At 45.1% G+C, this 17,207-nt stretch overlaps 1 protein-coding gene across 5 annotated transcripts in view; it reads left to right on the top strand.

Moving 5' to 3' along the window:
- PACS2 (phosphofurin acidic cluster sorting protein 2) overlaps positions 1-17,207 on the top strand; it is an 83,808-nt gene that overhangs the window by 27,793 nt on the left and 38,808 nt on the right. For 3 of the 5 annotated variants that reach the window (XM_085300281.1, XM_085300285.1, XM_085300282.1), the window contains exons 3-8: positions 4,035-4,124; positions 9,319-9,444; positions 11,739-11,901; positions 12,992-13,065; positions 14,067-14,147; positions 16,465-16,524. In XM_085300281.1, coding sequence (XP_085156407.1) covers positions 4,035-4,124; positions 9,319-9,444; positions 11,739-11,901; positions 12,992-13,065; positions 14,067-14,147; positions 16,465-16,524 — 594 coding nt within the window. The remainder of the gene's footprint in view (positions 1-4,034; positions 4,125-9,318; positions 9,445-11,738; positions 11,902-12,991; positions 13,066-14,066; positions 14,148-16,464; positions 16,525-17,207) is intronic. The other 2 variants (XM_085300283.1, XM_085300284.1) reach the window with 1 other exon arrangement.

Below are 17,207 nucleotides of genomic sequence, written 5' to 3' on the forward strand. Positions count from 1 at the left end.
ATATGGAGAGAGTCCCTTGTGATGTTTCCCCCATGTTCCTACAGAATTTCACTGTTGCAAGCAAAGCATACCGCTCATTGAGGGCTCAGCGTGAGCTTGACTCTGTAAGGATGCTTGCTACAGATCTTATGCTGTCACCAGTTCTTCCTGGGCTAAAACCAAGCCTGTTTCTCTAACATGCTTCAGCTTACTTTAGGGTGGAACGTCTTTGGTAACTTGACCCTGGTTTGGCAGGAGCCTAGTTTGGGCCTTCCTTTGTTGATTAACTTCTCTGTTTTATTCAGGGACAGCTCTACTACCAGGAGTCTAAGTTATTTTGTAGCTAGATGCTTGCCAGTGGGTTTGCAGGGCACCTACACATACTGGTTTGTTTCCTTAAAATATAGTCRTTGTCCTAGGGTAAAAAACATACTTTATAGTACAGGTTGGTGCCATTTAATTAAGTGTCTACATATAGGTCACACTATCTGGCGGCAGGTTAGGGAGAAAGGGGGCTCAGTTCTCCAGGGCATCGCAGTGTCAGTMTGGCTCAAGTGCTGCCACCATTTGAAATGCTGAAGCACTGACTGAGAGCCTAGCAGACCTCTAGGTAGAAAAACACCATTAATCACGATGAAAGGCTGCTGCTTTTCCATAAAAAGCCAGACAAACCCCTGCAGAGATGTGGTTGTGTCAAAGCACACAGAATCTGGCATGGAAACTGAAATCATGGAGGGTCTGTGGTGCAAGAACAAGCAACTGAGGATTCAGCCAACATCTCTCACCTCTGTGAGTAGACCAGCTGGGATAAAAGGGTGTTCCTCTGTGTTAAGACTATTGAATCAAGCTACCCAGCAGCTGTAGCTGAGAGAATACCACTTACAGTTTCAAATGTCTCTGCTGCAGTTCCCTCCTCCTTTTCTTTYCATCTTCTTCCCCTGTGAAATTTGCAGTCACCTGAAGAGTGTTGGTAACATGAGGCAAATGCTCATGCTCCTGGATCTAGGACCTCTTCACAGTGGGGCAACTTTTTTCCCAAGTCTGTGGACTGGAATATCTGAAGATGATTTCCTTGTGAGGGAAAGCAGAAGTGGAGCAATGCTTTTCCTTGCTCTTGCAACCTGAGCTCAGTATTGTAGGAGCATGAGCAATGAGGAATAATGCAGCTCTTTGCTTCAGTTTTGGCTGCTCTTGGTCTGTGAGGAAGAATAAAGGGTTGTTTCCTTTTTATAAGCTCGAGGCAGGATGTGAGGGATGAGAAGTGGGCAGTGAAGTGAATGCGGGGGTTTCACACACSCACAGCAGGGAGCAGAAAGGTAGGGAATACTTTCACACGACTGCATTCTATGGGAATTTCTGAAGATACACAGCTGTGGGTTCTCAGGCTGTCAGTTACTGCTTATCAAAGTTGAAAGCTTTCCATATGTTTGTATTCCTAGCTGTAAAAGTCTGAGGCTTGCCAGTGAATGAGTGTGTCAAACTTGGTTTGGAGAGCTTGGTAGCTTTTACTAGAGCAAAATCTTTCCCTGTCAAGGTTACTGCTGACTGTTTACACCTTCTCTGTGTGAAAAGGTGGGAAATGTTGCCTCAGATCTGCAAGTTCAAAGGGAATTTTGACAGTTAGGAGAGTTAGGTCTATTTAACAGTTAGGTCTATTTTGGATGCTGTTGCGATCTGCCTCACTACAGTAACTTCAGCACTGATACTTGAGCAAGTCATCTGCGTTCCCTTCTAGAGCAGGGCAGTGCTGTTATCCCTGAAGAAGTGGAAGGCGAAGGGACTTGCCCTGTRTTGTATGGGAAGTTTGGGGAGCTTGTCTGCCAAGTCCCGGGCTGCAGCTCAGATGCCTGGGCCAGTCTTCTTTTGCCCTTGATCTGCTGCTGCAGTTGACCTAGATGGAGTGGCTGGAGTGACTGCTGTCCTGGAGATGCTCAGAGCTTCACATTAGGTGTTCCTTGTGCTGTGATCTCATTGTCGCCCATATCTCTTTGTGATAATGCCATTTAAAAGTGGGTCAGTAGCAACTCTCGAATCACTCTCAGGGTGATTTGAAACTCCCCCTCATTAAAAGGATTTTAATGCAGTACCTCTATGCTTGCAAGTTATTACTATGATGCTGACAAGCTCTTTCAGGATCACTTAATTTGCCAGTGTTCAGATTTCTGACGTGGTTGTTGTTTGAGGCTGGTGACATTGAATCGTCAAATAGATGGTCTCTGTTGAATGACTGGCTTCCTTTTTTATGGGGAATTGCGGGAGAGAGGTGTCAGGCGCTGGARCCCTTCCAGAGGGGATGACTGAATTCAAATCTAATGAGAGCATGTTACCTGCAKTTCCCATGTCTCGTTGCAGCCTCCTGAACAGTGATGTTCAAAGAGTTGTCAACTGCATTTCATGAGCCAGTGCTCTATTTATCTACTATAACTGTTTAAAAGCAGCTATATTTGGTGTTTCAGTAGATTGAGTTGCATAACAAGTAAAGCAGCGTTGCCACTGTTAGGAGCTTTGCACCAATGGAACAGATATTGCTGCTGCCACTGGGCAGCTGTCCTCTTCCATGCACACTGCTTTTGGGGGTGGGGAGAACCCTTTGTTTTCTTATGCTGCTCTGCTTGTTTGTCTTCTGGTCCATTGGAGCTTAGGCACCCTCTGCTTTTCCACAGAGCAGCCTGCCCTGTGCTGCACAGGAGCTGAGGCACCTCTGCAAAGCACAGCATTTGCTCTGGAAGAAGGAGTGTAAACTGGTCTCTCCTTCTTGTCTTATCTCAGGTTCCTGTTTGGGGTTGATGTAGGCAGAACCAATTTTACTTTGAGTAACTTTGAGTGTAACCGGGAAGTGTTTCCCCCAGTTTGTCTGCAGTTTTCCAGATGCTCCTTTTTTGAAAGCTACAGTTCGGTACTTCTGGGAGACTGGCCCATCTAGATAAAGGCAGATCTGCAGTCTCAGCAGAAATTGAGCCAGAGTCCTCTGAAAGTTGCCACTGTGTTTGAACAGCCCACAAGTGCTTGCTAGGCAGCAGTTTGTCTCATGCTTTCCTGCTAGTTTTCCCTGAAAAATTCTCAATTGTGTGAAATCAAATGCTCATAAAGCAAATAGCCCAGTAACTTGGTTAGCATATAGCRGTCCAAACACAGTTTTGAGTTGGAAAGCTGATAGGATTACAGGACAGCTCCAGATTCCATTGCAGTACCTACTGTTTTCCTCCACTTCCCCCTCCTTTTATCACCCCAATTACTTGGAGTTGTTTGGATGGTTAAAATCTCTACCTTCCCCAAGCAGGGAGGGAGTATATAAAAAGAAAAGACTGGTCCTTCATGGCTAACAGCAGAGATTTAAATGCGATGCTGTAGCCTCTGAACCTAGGAGATGAAGAGCTTGATAGTTATTGGCTGGAATCAYAAAATGACTTTTAAAATAAGACTAACTTGGGGGATGGGGGCTGACTCATAGTTTTTGAATGCCGGGGTTTGGCAGAACAAAAGCTGCTTTGTTGCAGTTAGGGGCAGTAAATATGTCCAAATCTTCATTAGTCAAATATCTCCTTTTCATCTCATTAATATTTCACAGAAGTGCAAGGTCTGATCTGTCTGTTCGTTTTCTCTGTGCTAGTCCCTGAAAATACTTCCCAGTTTTCAATAAATAGGGCTAGGGCAGGACTTCAGGCCAAGGCTACCTCTGTTTCAGATTAGTCTTCCTGCYCGGTGTCCCACTGCTCTGTAGGATAGACTTGTGGGCCTGGACTCCACTGCTGAGGCCAGAGCTGCTCYGGCAATGCTTGCGGGTCAATGCCCATTTCTTGAAGCTCTCCAAGTCCTCCACTTGCAGGACCTGCTGCCTTATTCTTTTACTGAGATGAGGTATACTGTACAGCCCAAAGRCAACTGTCCCTAGGACAGGTGGAGCAAGTGGTATCAGGGAGGGCAGGACTTGTGGTAGTTGGAGCTCTCCTGTTTTGCTGCTGAGCCTGCTTTATGCTGGAGGACCTGCTGTATGGCTGGGCTGTAAATGGGTTGGGTGCCAGGGGATTTACCTGCTGTATTTTGTTTCTGTGCAGGGCTCTAAACGCATCCTGAGGTCTCACGAGATTGTATTGCCCCCGAGTGGACATGTGGAGACAGAGCTTGCACTGACCTTCTCACTGCAGGTAATGTGGGACTTGGTTTTGGGGCATATGTGCTTGCTGGACTTGCTTCTTTTCAGTGAGCGGAGGTACTATGTGGGTCTGACATGAAAATCCTCCTAGTGCTGCCAGGGATGCTTATTCTTAAGGTTGTTCCAACCATTTTTGAGGAGCTRTCTGAGCTTTTTTGGGTTGTAGCTTTTAGCAGTCAGCCTTGGGGAATTTCTGCAAAAATGGCCCAGATGCTTCCGAGATCTATTTTGGAGAGGGAGAAGACCACTGGAAAAGCTGTTCTGTAAACCTTTAGCATTGTCTTGGGGCCAGCCCTGCATCCTGGAAAGCAGGTCTCTGTAATCCTGACTTGCCTGGAAGGAACAAGCAAATTAGATGCTAGCTGCAATTTGCATATTCTCAGTGCGGCAAYGCAAATCTGTTTGAATCGCCTGTCTGCATTGAGTGTCTGCAGTCTTCACTGAGGGCCTGGAGCAGKGTGCTGGGCTCACAGTGTCTGTGAACCTTCCTCCTGATACGTCCTGTATTTGGTGCCTAGGAACACAAGGACTTCATTTCATTGCTTCTCTTCATTTTGTGRCCTTGGCAGGAACTGGAACAGACCAGAATGGCTATTTTGTTACTTCCATTGCCTTCCTTGCTAGGAATGAACAGCCATGGAGAGCAACATGGAGGAGCAGGCTGATAGGAGAGTAGTTTTAGAAAGGAGACAGGTAAACCTCTGAGTTGCCCAGGGAGGTGCTGTCCTGGGAAGCAGGAGCAGTATGGAGATAGCTACTTTAGGCTCCAGAGTCATAGGGATGGCTGGGAACTGGGACAACTGTATCTGTCTGGCTCTTCTCTTTCCTGGTTCATGCTGTCCCTGGTGTAACATCGTGAGTGGGGAAGCCTTCATAGAAGGAGCGTGAAAAGTAGGCAATGTTAACGCAGAGAGGTACTGCTGGTCTCTYTGGCTGCAGGAAGGATTAGTGCTCTTGGATGCAGTGACGCCCAGGAACTGATTATAGCGCAGCAGGATTTCTGTGACAACGGTTGTTGTTTCTTAATTGGGTGGTRGCTGGAAGCTGTTCTAGCTAATGTCTGTAGCTTAAGCCAGATACACTCTGAAATTAGTGCCTGGGATATTTGAGAGTAGTGATGGGCCACAGAGTGCTATCRCATGGATGTTAGCATGGCAAGCTCTGTCTTGCAGCAGCCAGTCTCTCTCGCTGTCAGCTCTTCAAACTGTATATCTTGCTCTCTGTGTGTATGCAGTATGCTAGCTGTCTGGGTTTGCAACCTCTTGTATCTTCAGTCACCTCCTTCTCTGCTGTTTCTCCTGGGTGAAATTCTTGTCCCTTGCATGGAGCGTTTCTTTGTCAGCATTAAACCAGCCAGGTGACAGTGCAGGCTGGCATGGTAGCGCACAGCCTATTATGTCTGGCAGGCCTTGGCTCAAACAGGAGGCAGGAGTTTCCTGTTGCCCTATTACACAACTAGGTAGGCCTGGAATAGTGATATGTCTGATCCTGTTTCACCGTGTTAGCTAGTGCTAAGCCAGCAACAGCCTTTTTTGCAGGTGAGCTAGCATCATCCTTTCTGCTAGAATGGCTGTTTTTTTCCCCAGCTCTTCTTGCATTTCACATTCTCCAGATATTCCAAGCACAACATTGCAGCTCCATGGTGTGCTTAATTCATGTGTTTGATCTAATAAACCTTTCTAGATGGAAGGGATTATGTTACTGGGGCTTCAGAAAGAATTTCTGTAGCTGTTCTGCTGTGTGATGGCCCCATTTTTTCACGACTTGGAGTGCTTGTTGCTTTCTCTAAAAGTTTTGATTTCAAATGTTTTGAGCTGAGCTCTTTTCCTCTCCAGTCCATACCGTGGACTGACAATTACTAAAGAGTTTTGGTTGAAACCATTCCGCAGAGCTGATAAGCCATGACTAGAGCTAAAAATAACTTGTCTGCATGGTGAAAACAACTTTGCTTTTCTTCTGGAGGCCTTTGCATTTAAGTGGGCAGCTGAGTGGTCTGATTGTCTCTGTATCTTTGGGGATTTTTTTTTATCATTTCTGTGAATGATTGTCAGAGGTAGCCAGGAAGTACAGCTGTGATAGAGGTGTGCAAATGTATGGACTTGAGCCTTCAAGTTTAATCCCTGAAAATTTTACGCATTGAAACTGAACTGGCCTGGGACCAAGTGTAACTAGAGCTGTAGTTTCAGGCCTATCCTGCAGCAACCCTGGTTGGACCCAAGTGCCTTGAGCTGAGAGCAAGGAAGTCCTCTTCCCTGCTGCCTTTGCAACATGTAGAAGGACTCCAGTGGGAGGGAAACGCTAGGTTTAAGTATGAAAGTGCCAAATCTCCAACTGTAATGTAGGATGGGATAATAAGCGCTGAGGGTGACTATATCAAAGTAGGCACCGAGGGTCACGGTTAATGGAAACCAAGGCTTGTGGCCTTGGAGATTCTGTGTGTCCATTGCTTGTTCTTGGTGAATAGCTGAATAGCCAAAAGGACAGCATCATGCTACAGCTTTGTCTTGCTTCACCAGCTAAAGTAGTAGCAATCTCTGCAGTCATTCCAGCCTGCTGATAGTTTTTCCATCTTGCTTTCTGAACTCCTCTTGGATCCCCCAATCATGTTCTTCCATCCTTACTTAAGGACAGTGCACTCCTATAAAGTCACAGGCTCAACTTGTGTCTGAATGCACATGTCTTTTGATGTGGTCTTTTAATTATGTGGACTGCTGTTCTCTGCTGCAGGGCCACTTCCTCATGCGATGCAAAGTAGATCTCGTGCTTGTAGAGCAGGCAGTTAATTAGTATTCTGCTTGTCTGTGTGGCCGCTGCTCCTGATGCTCTGCGTAGCAGCCAGACTTGTTCTGAAGTGCAAATTAGTATCTTGGGGGTTTCTGGTGGCACTCAACATTGATATTTATCAAGGTTTTGATAGGCAGGAAGCTAATTTCATGGTGTACAGGGTTGGAGAGATTTAGTTCTTGCCTGTGAAATGAAGGATCTTTCAGTTTGGAATGTCCAATTTGAGATCCCTACAATTATGTTTYCCTTTCTGCAGGCTACTTTGTGCTGTGTTTTATATGTTTGGAGCCTGGGTCTCACTCATCTCTGCTCTCAAGATGCATCTCAGCTACCTACTCATGTGGCTACTCGATCTTTTCTTGAAGATTGCTACTCCCTTGTATGTCATCTTCCCTCCACAGCCCTTCAAATGGGCCCTGCAGCCTGGCAGCGCTSCAGGCTGAGGCTATGAAAAGAGTCTAGCCCCATCCTCTTTACACTCTTCCTTCAGATATTTATCCACATTGATGAGATCTCCCCCTCTCAGTGTTCTCTTCTCCAGACTGAAGAGTCCCAGCTCTCTCAACCTTTCCTCGTGTGAGAAATGCTCCAGTCCCTTAATTGTCTTCGTGGCCAGTCACTGGACTCCGTTCAGTAGCACCTTGTCCCTCTTATACTGGGGAGCCCAGAACTGGTCACAGCATTCCAGATTTGGCCTCACCAGTGCTGAGCAGAGGGGAAGGATCACTTTACCTTCTGGCAATGCTCTTCCTAATGCAACCCTGGATACCAATGGCCACCTTTGCCACAAGGGCATGCCGCTGGCTCACAGTCAACTTCTTGTATACCAGGACCCCCCAGGTCCTTCTCCACAAAACTGCTTTCCAGCAGGTCAGCCCCCAACCTGTTCCRGTGTGTGAGTTTATTCCTCCCCAGGTACAGAGTCYTTCTGTACTTYSCTTTATTGAGCTTCATGAGGTTCCTCTCTGCCCATCTCTCCAGCCTGCCAAGGTCCCTCTGAACGGCAGCAGAGACCTCTGACATATCTGCTGCTTCTCCCAGTTTTATACCATCATGAAACTTGCTGAGGGTGTGCTCTGTCCCATCATCCAAGTCATTGATGAATAAGTTGACACAGGATTGGACCCATTATTTACACCTGGGGKGACATGACTAGTTACTTACCTCCTGCTAGACTGTGCCACTGATCACAACCCTCTGAGCTCTACCATTCAGCCAGTTTTCAGTCCACTTCACTGTCTGCTGCTGTTCTKCCTTTGCAGAGCAAAAGCTCAGGGAACTTGGGATACTCACTAGCCTGCTTCCCTGGTTACCAGCACTTAAGTGTAGTCAGAGGAGATTTTTCCCACCATTGACTTTGGGAACTTAGAGCAGTAAGGTCAGGGCAGCAGTCAGTTTGATTGCTAACAATTTAACTACTCTGAGAAATAGAAGCCTGAGTGTGTTAAAGCTGGAAAACACGGATAGTTGCAGGAGCCACGTGCACGATGGAGATAGCATTGTCCGAGAGAGAATCACTGACGGACTATGTAGGTGTCTSTGCTTTGGCAAAACAGGCATCAGCAAATCCTTAGCTGCCTCTTAGCTGTGTTTCCCTGCACTTGCCATTCAGAGTACAACAGGCTCTTAAGCATACGCAGCGAAAGGTCGAATACTGAGATGTGCTCTTGTGCTGGAGGGGAGGCCCTGTCCTTCTGAGAGCACAGGCATCCATGCCTTCCGCGGTGCCCTCTGTTCACATACGCAGTAGCCTGTGCCCCAGGCTGCAGCTCCAGGGCTTTGGTTCTGGGCAGCCTCCCTTTGGCTCTTGAGGGAAGCAGCCTCACAGCCTGTCTCGTGGCACCTGCTCATGGCTTTGGAGCCTGGCTTGGGCTCAGCCCTTCCTTGCACCCCAGGATGAGTTTCCTGCTCCTGTTGGCTACTCTAGCACGCAGCCCCCTTTGTAATGCAGGTTTCCAAGGCCTGGCTTGTCTCCMGACCTGAGCTTTATGTGCAGACATGGCTCTATTTCTCCAGGTGCAGCTGTGAGGGTTACCTGAGCTCTCCCTCCTAACCTACCTGTCACTCACGTAGCATTTGGGTTCTCCATCAGAGCTTTACCAAAGCCTGTGCGTGTCGGGCAGGTACTTGTTTTGCTATTTCCCTCTGGCTGAGAGTTGAATGGATGAAGCAAGAAAGTGTTTGAATGGGGAAAATGAAAGCCTAGAGCTGGGATGTGCAGTCAGAGATGTAAGCTTTCTTGGGATAATGTGGGGTTGTCCACTGAATGTTAGTTCAACCCTAGGCACTACTAAAAGCCTTATGCGTTAACCCCTAGGAATGGAGTCTATTTGCAAATGAGGCAGCTTGGGAGATAACATCAAGGGATGTAATAAACTTTTCCATTGTGTTTCCAACCTCAGTATCCTCACTTTCTGAAGAGAGAAGGCAACAAGCTTCAGATCATGCTGCAGCGACGGAAGCGGTACAAGAACCGAACGATTCTGGGCTACAAGACTCTGGCTGTGGGGTCTATCAACATGGCTGAGGTGAGCAGCATTTGGCAGGGTCTGTGTTTTCAAGTGTACACATTTTTCCTTTTCTTTACATTAAACCAACATTGTCGTTTTCCTCGTTAAGAAGTAGCTGCATAGATTTCATATGTGTATCTTCAAAACTGTACTCAGGACTCACAGAGCAAGATTCTAAACAGATTTTAACATCAGGTAATAATGATGTGTTTTCTAGATAATGTCTTGAGATCAAAAGATTTCATAAAATTGGCTTATTACCTTGTGAGGATTTCTTTTAAGATTGGGGAATTGGTATTCAAATAATTTTACCCAAATATAGTGTTGCTCCCTTTGTATTCAGGACACTTCAGCATGAGTTTAAAAACCATTAAATATTCTTTGTGTCCTGTTTCCCGAAACAGACAACAGAAGGTGTAGTATGTTTGATTCAGTTCAGCTAACACAAGCATTCWTCTCGGGTTAGTCTTAAATGTAGAATGTCTTTTTTCAGATGTGCTTAGCAAGATCATTAGGATCATTTAGGCAAGTGTTCCAAGGCTAAGAAATACTAAGGTTAAAGCAGCTGAGCTTTGCTGTGCTTCTCTGTGCTGCTGTAWGAGAGTTCATGATCAAATAGCTTTTATCATTTTGCTTGAAATCCCTTTCACAGTTCTTACTTCATGGCTATTCTTGGTAACGTAGCTGGGGTTCTGTTTCTGGGAGGTAAATGATAAAATATACAGATTTACAGTTAAAGTTAATGGTAGCATTGAGTATAGGTGAATTATACCCTAAAGCTTTTTTGATAATTTAGCTTCATGCTTYGTTATTTCATGCCCTGTTTAATCTCTGCTCTATGTGCTTTTGAATATTTAGAGAGGGCTTAGCAGTAGCARGTTTGGTTTAACACCAGTATTTTTCATCAGACTGTATCCTGTCAACTAATAAGTTCCATCCAAAATAAGTTCATGCTATGTTCTGGTAATCTATTACTATATTAAATCACTATAAAGAGTACTCATTTGCGAGTTAAGCTTTCCTTAGACTTGTAGTAAATGTTGAATTTCTCCTTTGGAATTGGCTAAATACTGATCCATGGTGTTGTAGCTAGTATTTTTCCTGTACAGTATTTGATTTGTTTAAGAGCTAGAAATTAAATACTGTAGTAAGGCAAAAAATGTGTGGTCTCATTAATTAGACCCATCAGTGAACTTCTAAGTGCTGGGCATTTACTGCTGAAAAGTAGCATGTGGTTTTTCTTGTATCTTTTTGTAATGTCAGCCATCTGAGGTTAGAAGGTTGTAAAATTTCAAAGGTTCRTTTTTTGTTCTCCAGCTCATCTGGAATACTTTTGAAATTGGAAACTTCAAGTAAACAAATCTTGTGTCCTTTTCCAAGCTCCCTCTCCTYTTTGCAGTTTGTAGTATAATGATCCCTAAACAGTGTTGACACTTTTTCAGGAAAAAAAAAAATCTCTTAGCAGTTGAAACAAAGCCCTGAAAGACTATTGGAGATAGAGTATGTGCAGAGTATAAGAGGAGCGGGGCATATGTTTTTCATCAGCTGAGGTCATTTTAAAGCCCTGTGAGGAGCTGACAAAGCAGTGTGTGGTGGAAAGCTGAGGTGTGGGCAAGCAGGAGCAGGCAAGTGACTTCTCTTGCCCCACCGCAGAGCCAGAACTTGAGCAGTAAGTTCTGGGGAAAGCCCTGCTGCCTGGGGGCTGTGAAGGATGATTGCAAGAGAGAAACCCACACTGAAGTGTGCCTCTGCCTCCACTGTCATCTTTTTTTTGTGTGTGTGTGTGTGTGTGTGAGCCATTCTTTGTTAGCTCAGTGTGGTGGGGACCTTGGGAGATTGTTGCCAGCTCTTTAGAGCAGGGATTTTTTTTTTCTTTTTTACTTTTGGAAGTGCTTTGCATATGTACCTCACCAAGAATTTTGTCTGTTACTGTCTCTTTTGCTGGGCTTTAACACAGAATTAAATTCACTGGTTAGACGTTCAGAAGTTAGGTAACTTGATTATTCAAATCAGTACTATGTAAGCAAATACATAGTAATGAAGTAGCGAAATACTGTGCTTCAGGGATAAGTTAATCATATGTCAAGCTCAAAGTGTTTCCTTTCCTTCCATTACAATAGTCAAATAAAAGGTAAACTAGTGTTGCATATTGCCTGCAAGTGGTTCCTGTAGTTGCAGGGTGTTGGCTTTCTTCCATACTTGGAAATCTGGAGTAATCAACTAACATAAATAATTCTTGTAGTATGCAAATGATGTAAGTTTAAACCTATTTAAATGCAGGCACTGCTTTCACTGCTTTATTTCTGTCCCAGGTCATGCAGCATCCAACAGAAGGTGGCCAGGTCCTGAGCCTTTTCAGTAATATCAAAGAAGCTGCAGTGAAGGTGGCAGAAATCTGGATCTTCTCTTTGTCAAGTCAGCCAATTGACCATGAAGACAGCACTATGCAGGCCAGCCAGAAAATCAAGTCTACAGGTAAGAGTACAACCACATGCTCTGAGGACTAGTGTTTTCCTCGCCACTGGAGTTAAATCTCATTTGGACCAGATGTTTTCTGGGACAAATGAGAACAAAAATGAGAACAGTACCTGTAACTGATTAATACAAAGAAAATCACCCTTACAAACCTGCTGATGTGTAAGCAGGGAGTGTTACAGTAATTGGGACTCAAGTTGTCAAAGCTGCTTCTGCGTATTGCACTAGGCCTGAGCCATCCAGCAAGAATTATCTGTATTCCTCACTCATGGTCTTCCAGCTTTACTGGTGGGTGTGTTGAGAACCTGTAGCTTCTCACCTGGCTAAAACTGTTGCATTCAGGAAATTCACATTTAAGCTGCTCTTTCAACTTCTTTTGGATGTTTTACAACAGATGTCATTAACTTGCATGAGACCTATAAACCTGCCATGTTTAGCTGTGGATTATGGTCCGTTTTAATGAGTATAAATCCAATGTTGTGCTATACGTAGGGAAGTCATTGGGTTTCCACCCATGATGATCTGCCACCTTCTACATGGTACCAGCCATTCTTCTACCAGAAGAATGACATATTGAAGGCAGTGCACTCAGATGCCTGTGCATTGCTGCAGGAGCATAGGAGAAAACCCCTGTGGCCAGGGAGCTCACTAGAAGTGTCATTTGAGTAGGAAGTTTAGACTCTCCTGGCCTGTCCTGCTCCTTTGAGCTTGTTGTGCCCATATAGGGTGTTTAAAACAAACAAATGAAAAAACAAACAAAAAACATTTCCCTTTCGGAGAAACCTCTGTACTTTCCTGCTGTCTGCTAGGTGGTTCTTTCCAAAGTAAAAAGAGATGGTTTTCTGAGGAGCCTTACCTGTCTACTGGTCCTTCTTTCCTGTTAGGTATGTTCTTCCTTGCTCCCCATTTCCAGGAGCTTCCTATCTCACTGGTTCTAGCACAGCTAGAAGATAAACTAGAAGGCATCTTGTGTGCTTCATTTCTTGGTTTGTGACTATTGGAGTTGGGCTTCTTTACTCCTGAGACGAGGCTATCTCCTCACGTTAAAGGAGTTTCACAGGATCTCTTCCCCTCTTTCCTTCCCTTTCAGACAACTATTCCGAGGAAGAGTACGAGAGCTTCTCTTCTGAGCAGGAGGCCAGTGATGATGCCGTACAGGGCCAGGTACTGTTTAGGGCATGGCTTCTTCTCTGTGAGAGCTTCAGCAGAGAGCCTGCACTCTGCTTGTGTTTGAAACTAAAAGCTGGTTTGTCTCAGTGCGAGACTGTTGCCAAGTGTTTGGCTGCAATGGCAGAAAGAGAACAGGGATGCACAGTAACCCGTGTCACCACGTTGTGATTTATCTGATCATGTGTTTGGGCACTAGCCTGCCTTTAACACTAAAACATCAGCATCCCTGTACATTTCTGTGCTTAATGCTCAAGGCATTTGTTGATCACCTCTGTAACGCTGATTGGATTCAAAGACCCAGCTAGATTCCTAATTAAAGGGCCAATAGGGGTCTGAGTCAGACTTGTAGTTGTTAACTCCTTCTGCAAAGTGGAGTGGGAGAACCCCACTGGGTAGAACTGAGATGCTTTTGAGTTTGAAGCTTATTTGCCTTCAGATTCTGGTATCACCTGCATTTTACCTCTTGGAGTGGGCTGAGAGAGGAACTGAAATATGGGACTGTGATTCTCCTTGTTACTTTAATGGAGAAATGAGGCCGTTCCACTTCTCCAAGCTGTTATTCCTGGCTCTCTGCAGATCTGATTTACTTTCTTTTCCTTCTGCCATCATAATCACATGTGATTAAGGCACATGCTGAAAGCCTGGAAGACAGTGCAGCAAGTTCAATGGAGTGCAGACATAGTGTAGTGATGTGGCCCAGCTGTCCTGTGCCTGACTGCAGGATGGTGTATCGGCCCCTGGAGGTTTAGCACTGTGCCTCCATTGTGTCCCTTGGGCCTGAATGAAGGTTTTTCAACCTCCCCCTGGTGCACTCTGCCTCTGCACCACTTCCAGGTGACATTGAAGCAAATGCTGTAAGGGAGAGTTTGCACTCTGCTGTGGAACTGGTTGCCTGACTTCACAGTTCCTAATATGCGTGGAGGGAACATTTTTGCAACTTAAATGCTCATGTGTCCAAATCACAGAGGTAACACAGGAATCCTCTTTTTGTTCAGGATTTGGATGATGATGAGTACGAGCTGGGGAAGCCCAAGAAGCAGCGGAGATCGATAGTAAGAACGACGTCCATAACCAGGGTCGGTGGAAATTAGTTTTACTAACACTGATGGGGGTTTGGCCAGGATGTGCAGTGCATGGGGCTCATGAGAGCAGTTGTACTAGACACACCCTGGCCCAACGGAGATGTTGGGGGCATGGTTACTGCTTGTGGCATGAAGACCTAGCAAAAGCAGCCAGATCAGGGAGTGGGCAGTCTAGGGTTGTGTGCACATGCTGTAGAGAGTGTCCTCTGGCTGCAAGATGAGGGAACTCCAAATATCATGTAAATATGTGAAATTCACCCCCATGAGGAAGCCTGTGCAAGATCCATGCTCATGTGAATTCTGGAAGTAGCTGTAAGTGGAGGGGAGCTCCTCTGCTTGTGTTCTGCCTGTGTGAGGCCAATGGGAAGGTTTCAGAATTAAATTAGTAGAGGGTTGGAATTTGTCAGATGAACTTGAGATGATGCACGTGGTGCTGAGGCAATGGAAGTAGATTGAAGGCTTTGGCAAGTAGCATGCAGTTAGTTGTCCACCCTTTCTCAGCAAGCATGCATGTGCATGCAAAGTTGCACATCTGTGTGGAGCACTGACTCGTGCTTGACTGTGCTATAACGAAGCTTTCTGCTTACACAAGGTTTTATGCATGTCTGTAATGACCATAACTCAGAATCACCACAATGGGTCAGAGTGGTTTTTTTGGACTTACTGTAAGTTTGGAGATTGGTGCAACTCCTGCAAGGCTGTTTCTAAAATCCATGTCTGCAATAAACCCTATTTGGCCTGAATCTGCCACTAAAAAGATCCTATAGATGAGTCTAGGAGTGTACTGGCTCATATCCCTGGTATCCTTAGTACTGTTTGCAGGTGCCAACAACTGGCCAGGAAAAAATATACCCTCTGATTATTAAAYATTCAACTTCCTCATAATAAGAGTAACATCTTTCTAGCCCTGACCTTGAGGTGATACTGCATCTCCAGCGTGCAGGACTGGTACAAAACTGGGTTTGGTGCTGTCAGATAATTTAACTTCTGCCCAGCTCCAACCCCAACATGCTTTCTGTCTGATACGACTGTCAAACTATTCAGGCCAGTGCACAGCTCTTCCATGTGTCCTTTGCTACGACATCTTGCATCTGTTCCCTCCACAGACTGTCACGTTGGTCCAAGGTGGTCTGTGTAATGGACAGTTTTCGCTTGACATCATGAACTGGGTGACAGCCTTTGCTATCATGAGGGCATTCCTCGTTCATGAGTACTCTCGGGGCAGAAATATAAGAACTCTTTGGAGAGTCTTTGTTAAGGCCTGATGGATACATTTCACCAAACCTTTAGCTATCTAGAAGACAATTGCAGCTCGCAGGGTTTGTGTTCAGGGGTAAAGAGCCAGTTTAGGAGGAGGAGCATGAGGTGTCTCAGGCCAAAGTGGGAGGGTGGTTGGACTYACAGGAAGAGTTCATATGAGATAAAAGAGAACCAGCAAAATAAGCAACTTGCTTCACCAAAGAGAATCCTTATGCCAGCTGTTTTCTTTCTCCTCACACAGGGCTGTCACTTCAAATGCCCTGTACCAGCACTTGCACACCTGAGCCCTTCCTGTCCTTCTTGTCTGTAGACTGTGCATATTATTTTGGTTAGCGACAGGACTGGGCATCTTATGGCATATTTGAGCTGTTCTATCCTACAAGAGAAATAGCTCTTGGGGCAAGTGAATGGAAAGCAAATGTAGGTATTTGGCTTGTTACTTTTCACTTGGTGCCTTCTGTGTCCTGGATCTGGGGTATCACATTGTGAAAGCATTTTTCTGATAGGCAAGTGTGAAGGATGAGCCCCACAAATTTTATACAGTGCCATTCATCAAGTAAGAGCCTGCCAGGATGAACTTGCAAGGTCCTGGAAAACCRGTGCTTTGCTGGTAGAAAACATGTCTATGCTTTGGGCCAGTGAGTAGGTAGATGTCTGTGTTAGCTCACTTGTATCAAGAAGCAGAAAACTTGGCTCTCAAATGCTTGCCAAAACTTATCAGACAGATACAGGAGACTATTTGGCAGGTAAAAGATTTTTTTTTTTTTTTTAATGTTCACTGCAAGCCCAACAAGAGCCATCTGTCAGGGCCAGCAGGTTTATAATGTTTAGTGGAATGGGACCTAATTTGTTGTAATGCAGGAGAGAAAGGATCTGAAAGCTGATCTTGGTATGAGTGCAGCAGAGCCTGTTGGTTTGTCATCCCATCAATAGTCTGATTTGAAGCAGCAGCTAGAGCATCAATGTCAGATGTGGCTGGGTTTCTTATGCACTGGAAGAAAAGAGTTTACTTAAATGCCTTATTTACTCAAAAGTGTCTTTTAACTTGCAGCAACAAAACTTCAAACAGAAGGTTGTGGCATTGCTGAAGAGGTTTAAAGTGTCTGACGAGGTAAGTAATGCATTGCGAATGCATTCGTTTCTGTGTGTTGTCCTCTGGCTGCTTGGTGCATCTTGCTTCAGTCTTCAGGAATGCTCTTCTCTATTTCCACCTAGTTTTCTTCATTTTATWTTCAAGTCTGCAGCTGATGTAACCTTTCCTGATACTCTGGCCCTGTATGGAGGCTTGAGGGCCAGTTTTAAAATATCATCAAACACTTTCTGGATCTAGTTGGATAAAAAAACAGATTTTAGCGACCACTTGTATACCCATTAGTTTTACAGGCTGCTTTGAAATGATACTTGACCCTTACAAAGGCAAGGAGTCCACTATGTATGTTGCTTGTTGAGTTAAATTGCAGCTTGTCTGATCATCCTACTAGAACAGCCAGGCAAGACATGAAAAACTTTGATAGGGAACACAGATCCGCAAGAGATCAGCTATCTGGTTAGAGCTGAAAATGAGACATTTAGAGAGAGACCTAAAACCCAAGAAACCTGTGTAAACTTAAGTATCTAATATAAAAATAGTCAACAGCTCGTTTGGCTGCCAGTCCACGTGCTGCTTTTGTGGCTTGTGGGAAAGAGTGAGTAACTCCTCGTGCTTCCTTACCCTTCCAAACAGTCCTGTTAGTTTTGCTGTGCTCCCAAGTTAGCTCAGCAGAGTCAGCACTCATAGTGGAGGTCTCAGCCAGC

This window comes from Rhea americana, unplaced genomic scaffold, assembly GCF_003343005.1.
Source record: "Rhea americana isolate MKP2758 unplaced genomic scaffold, rheAme1 scaffold_162, whole genome shotgun sequence".
Lineage (NCBI taxonomy): Eukaryota > Metazoa > Chordata > Aves > Rheiformes > Rheidae > Rhea > Rhea americana.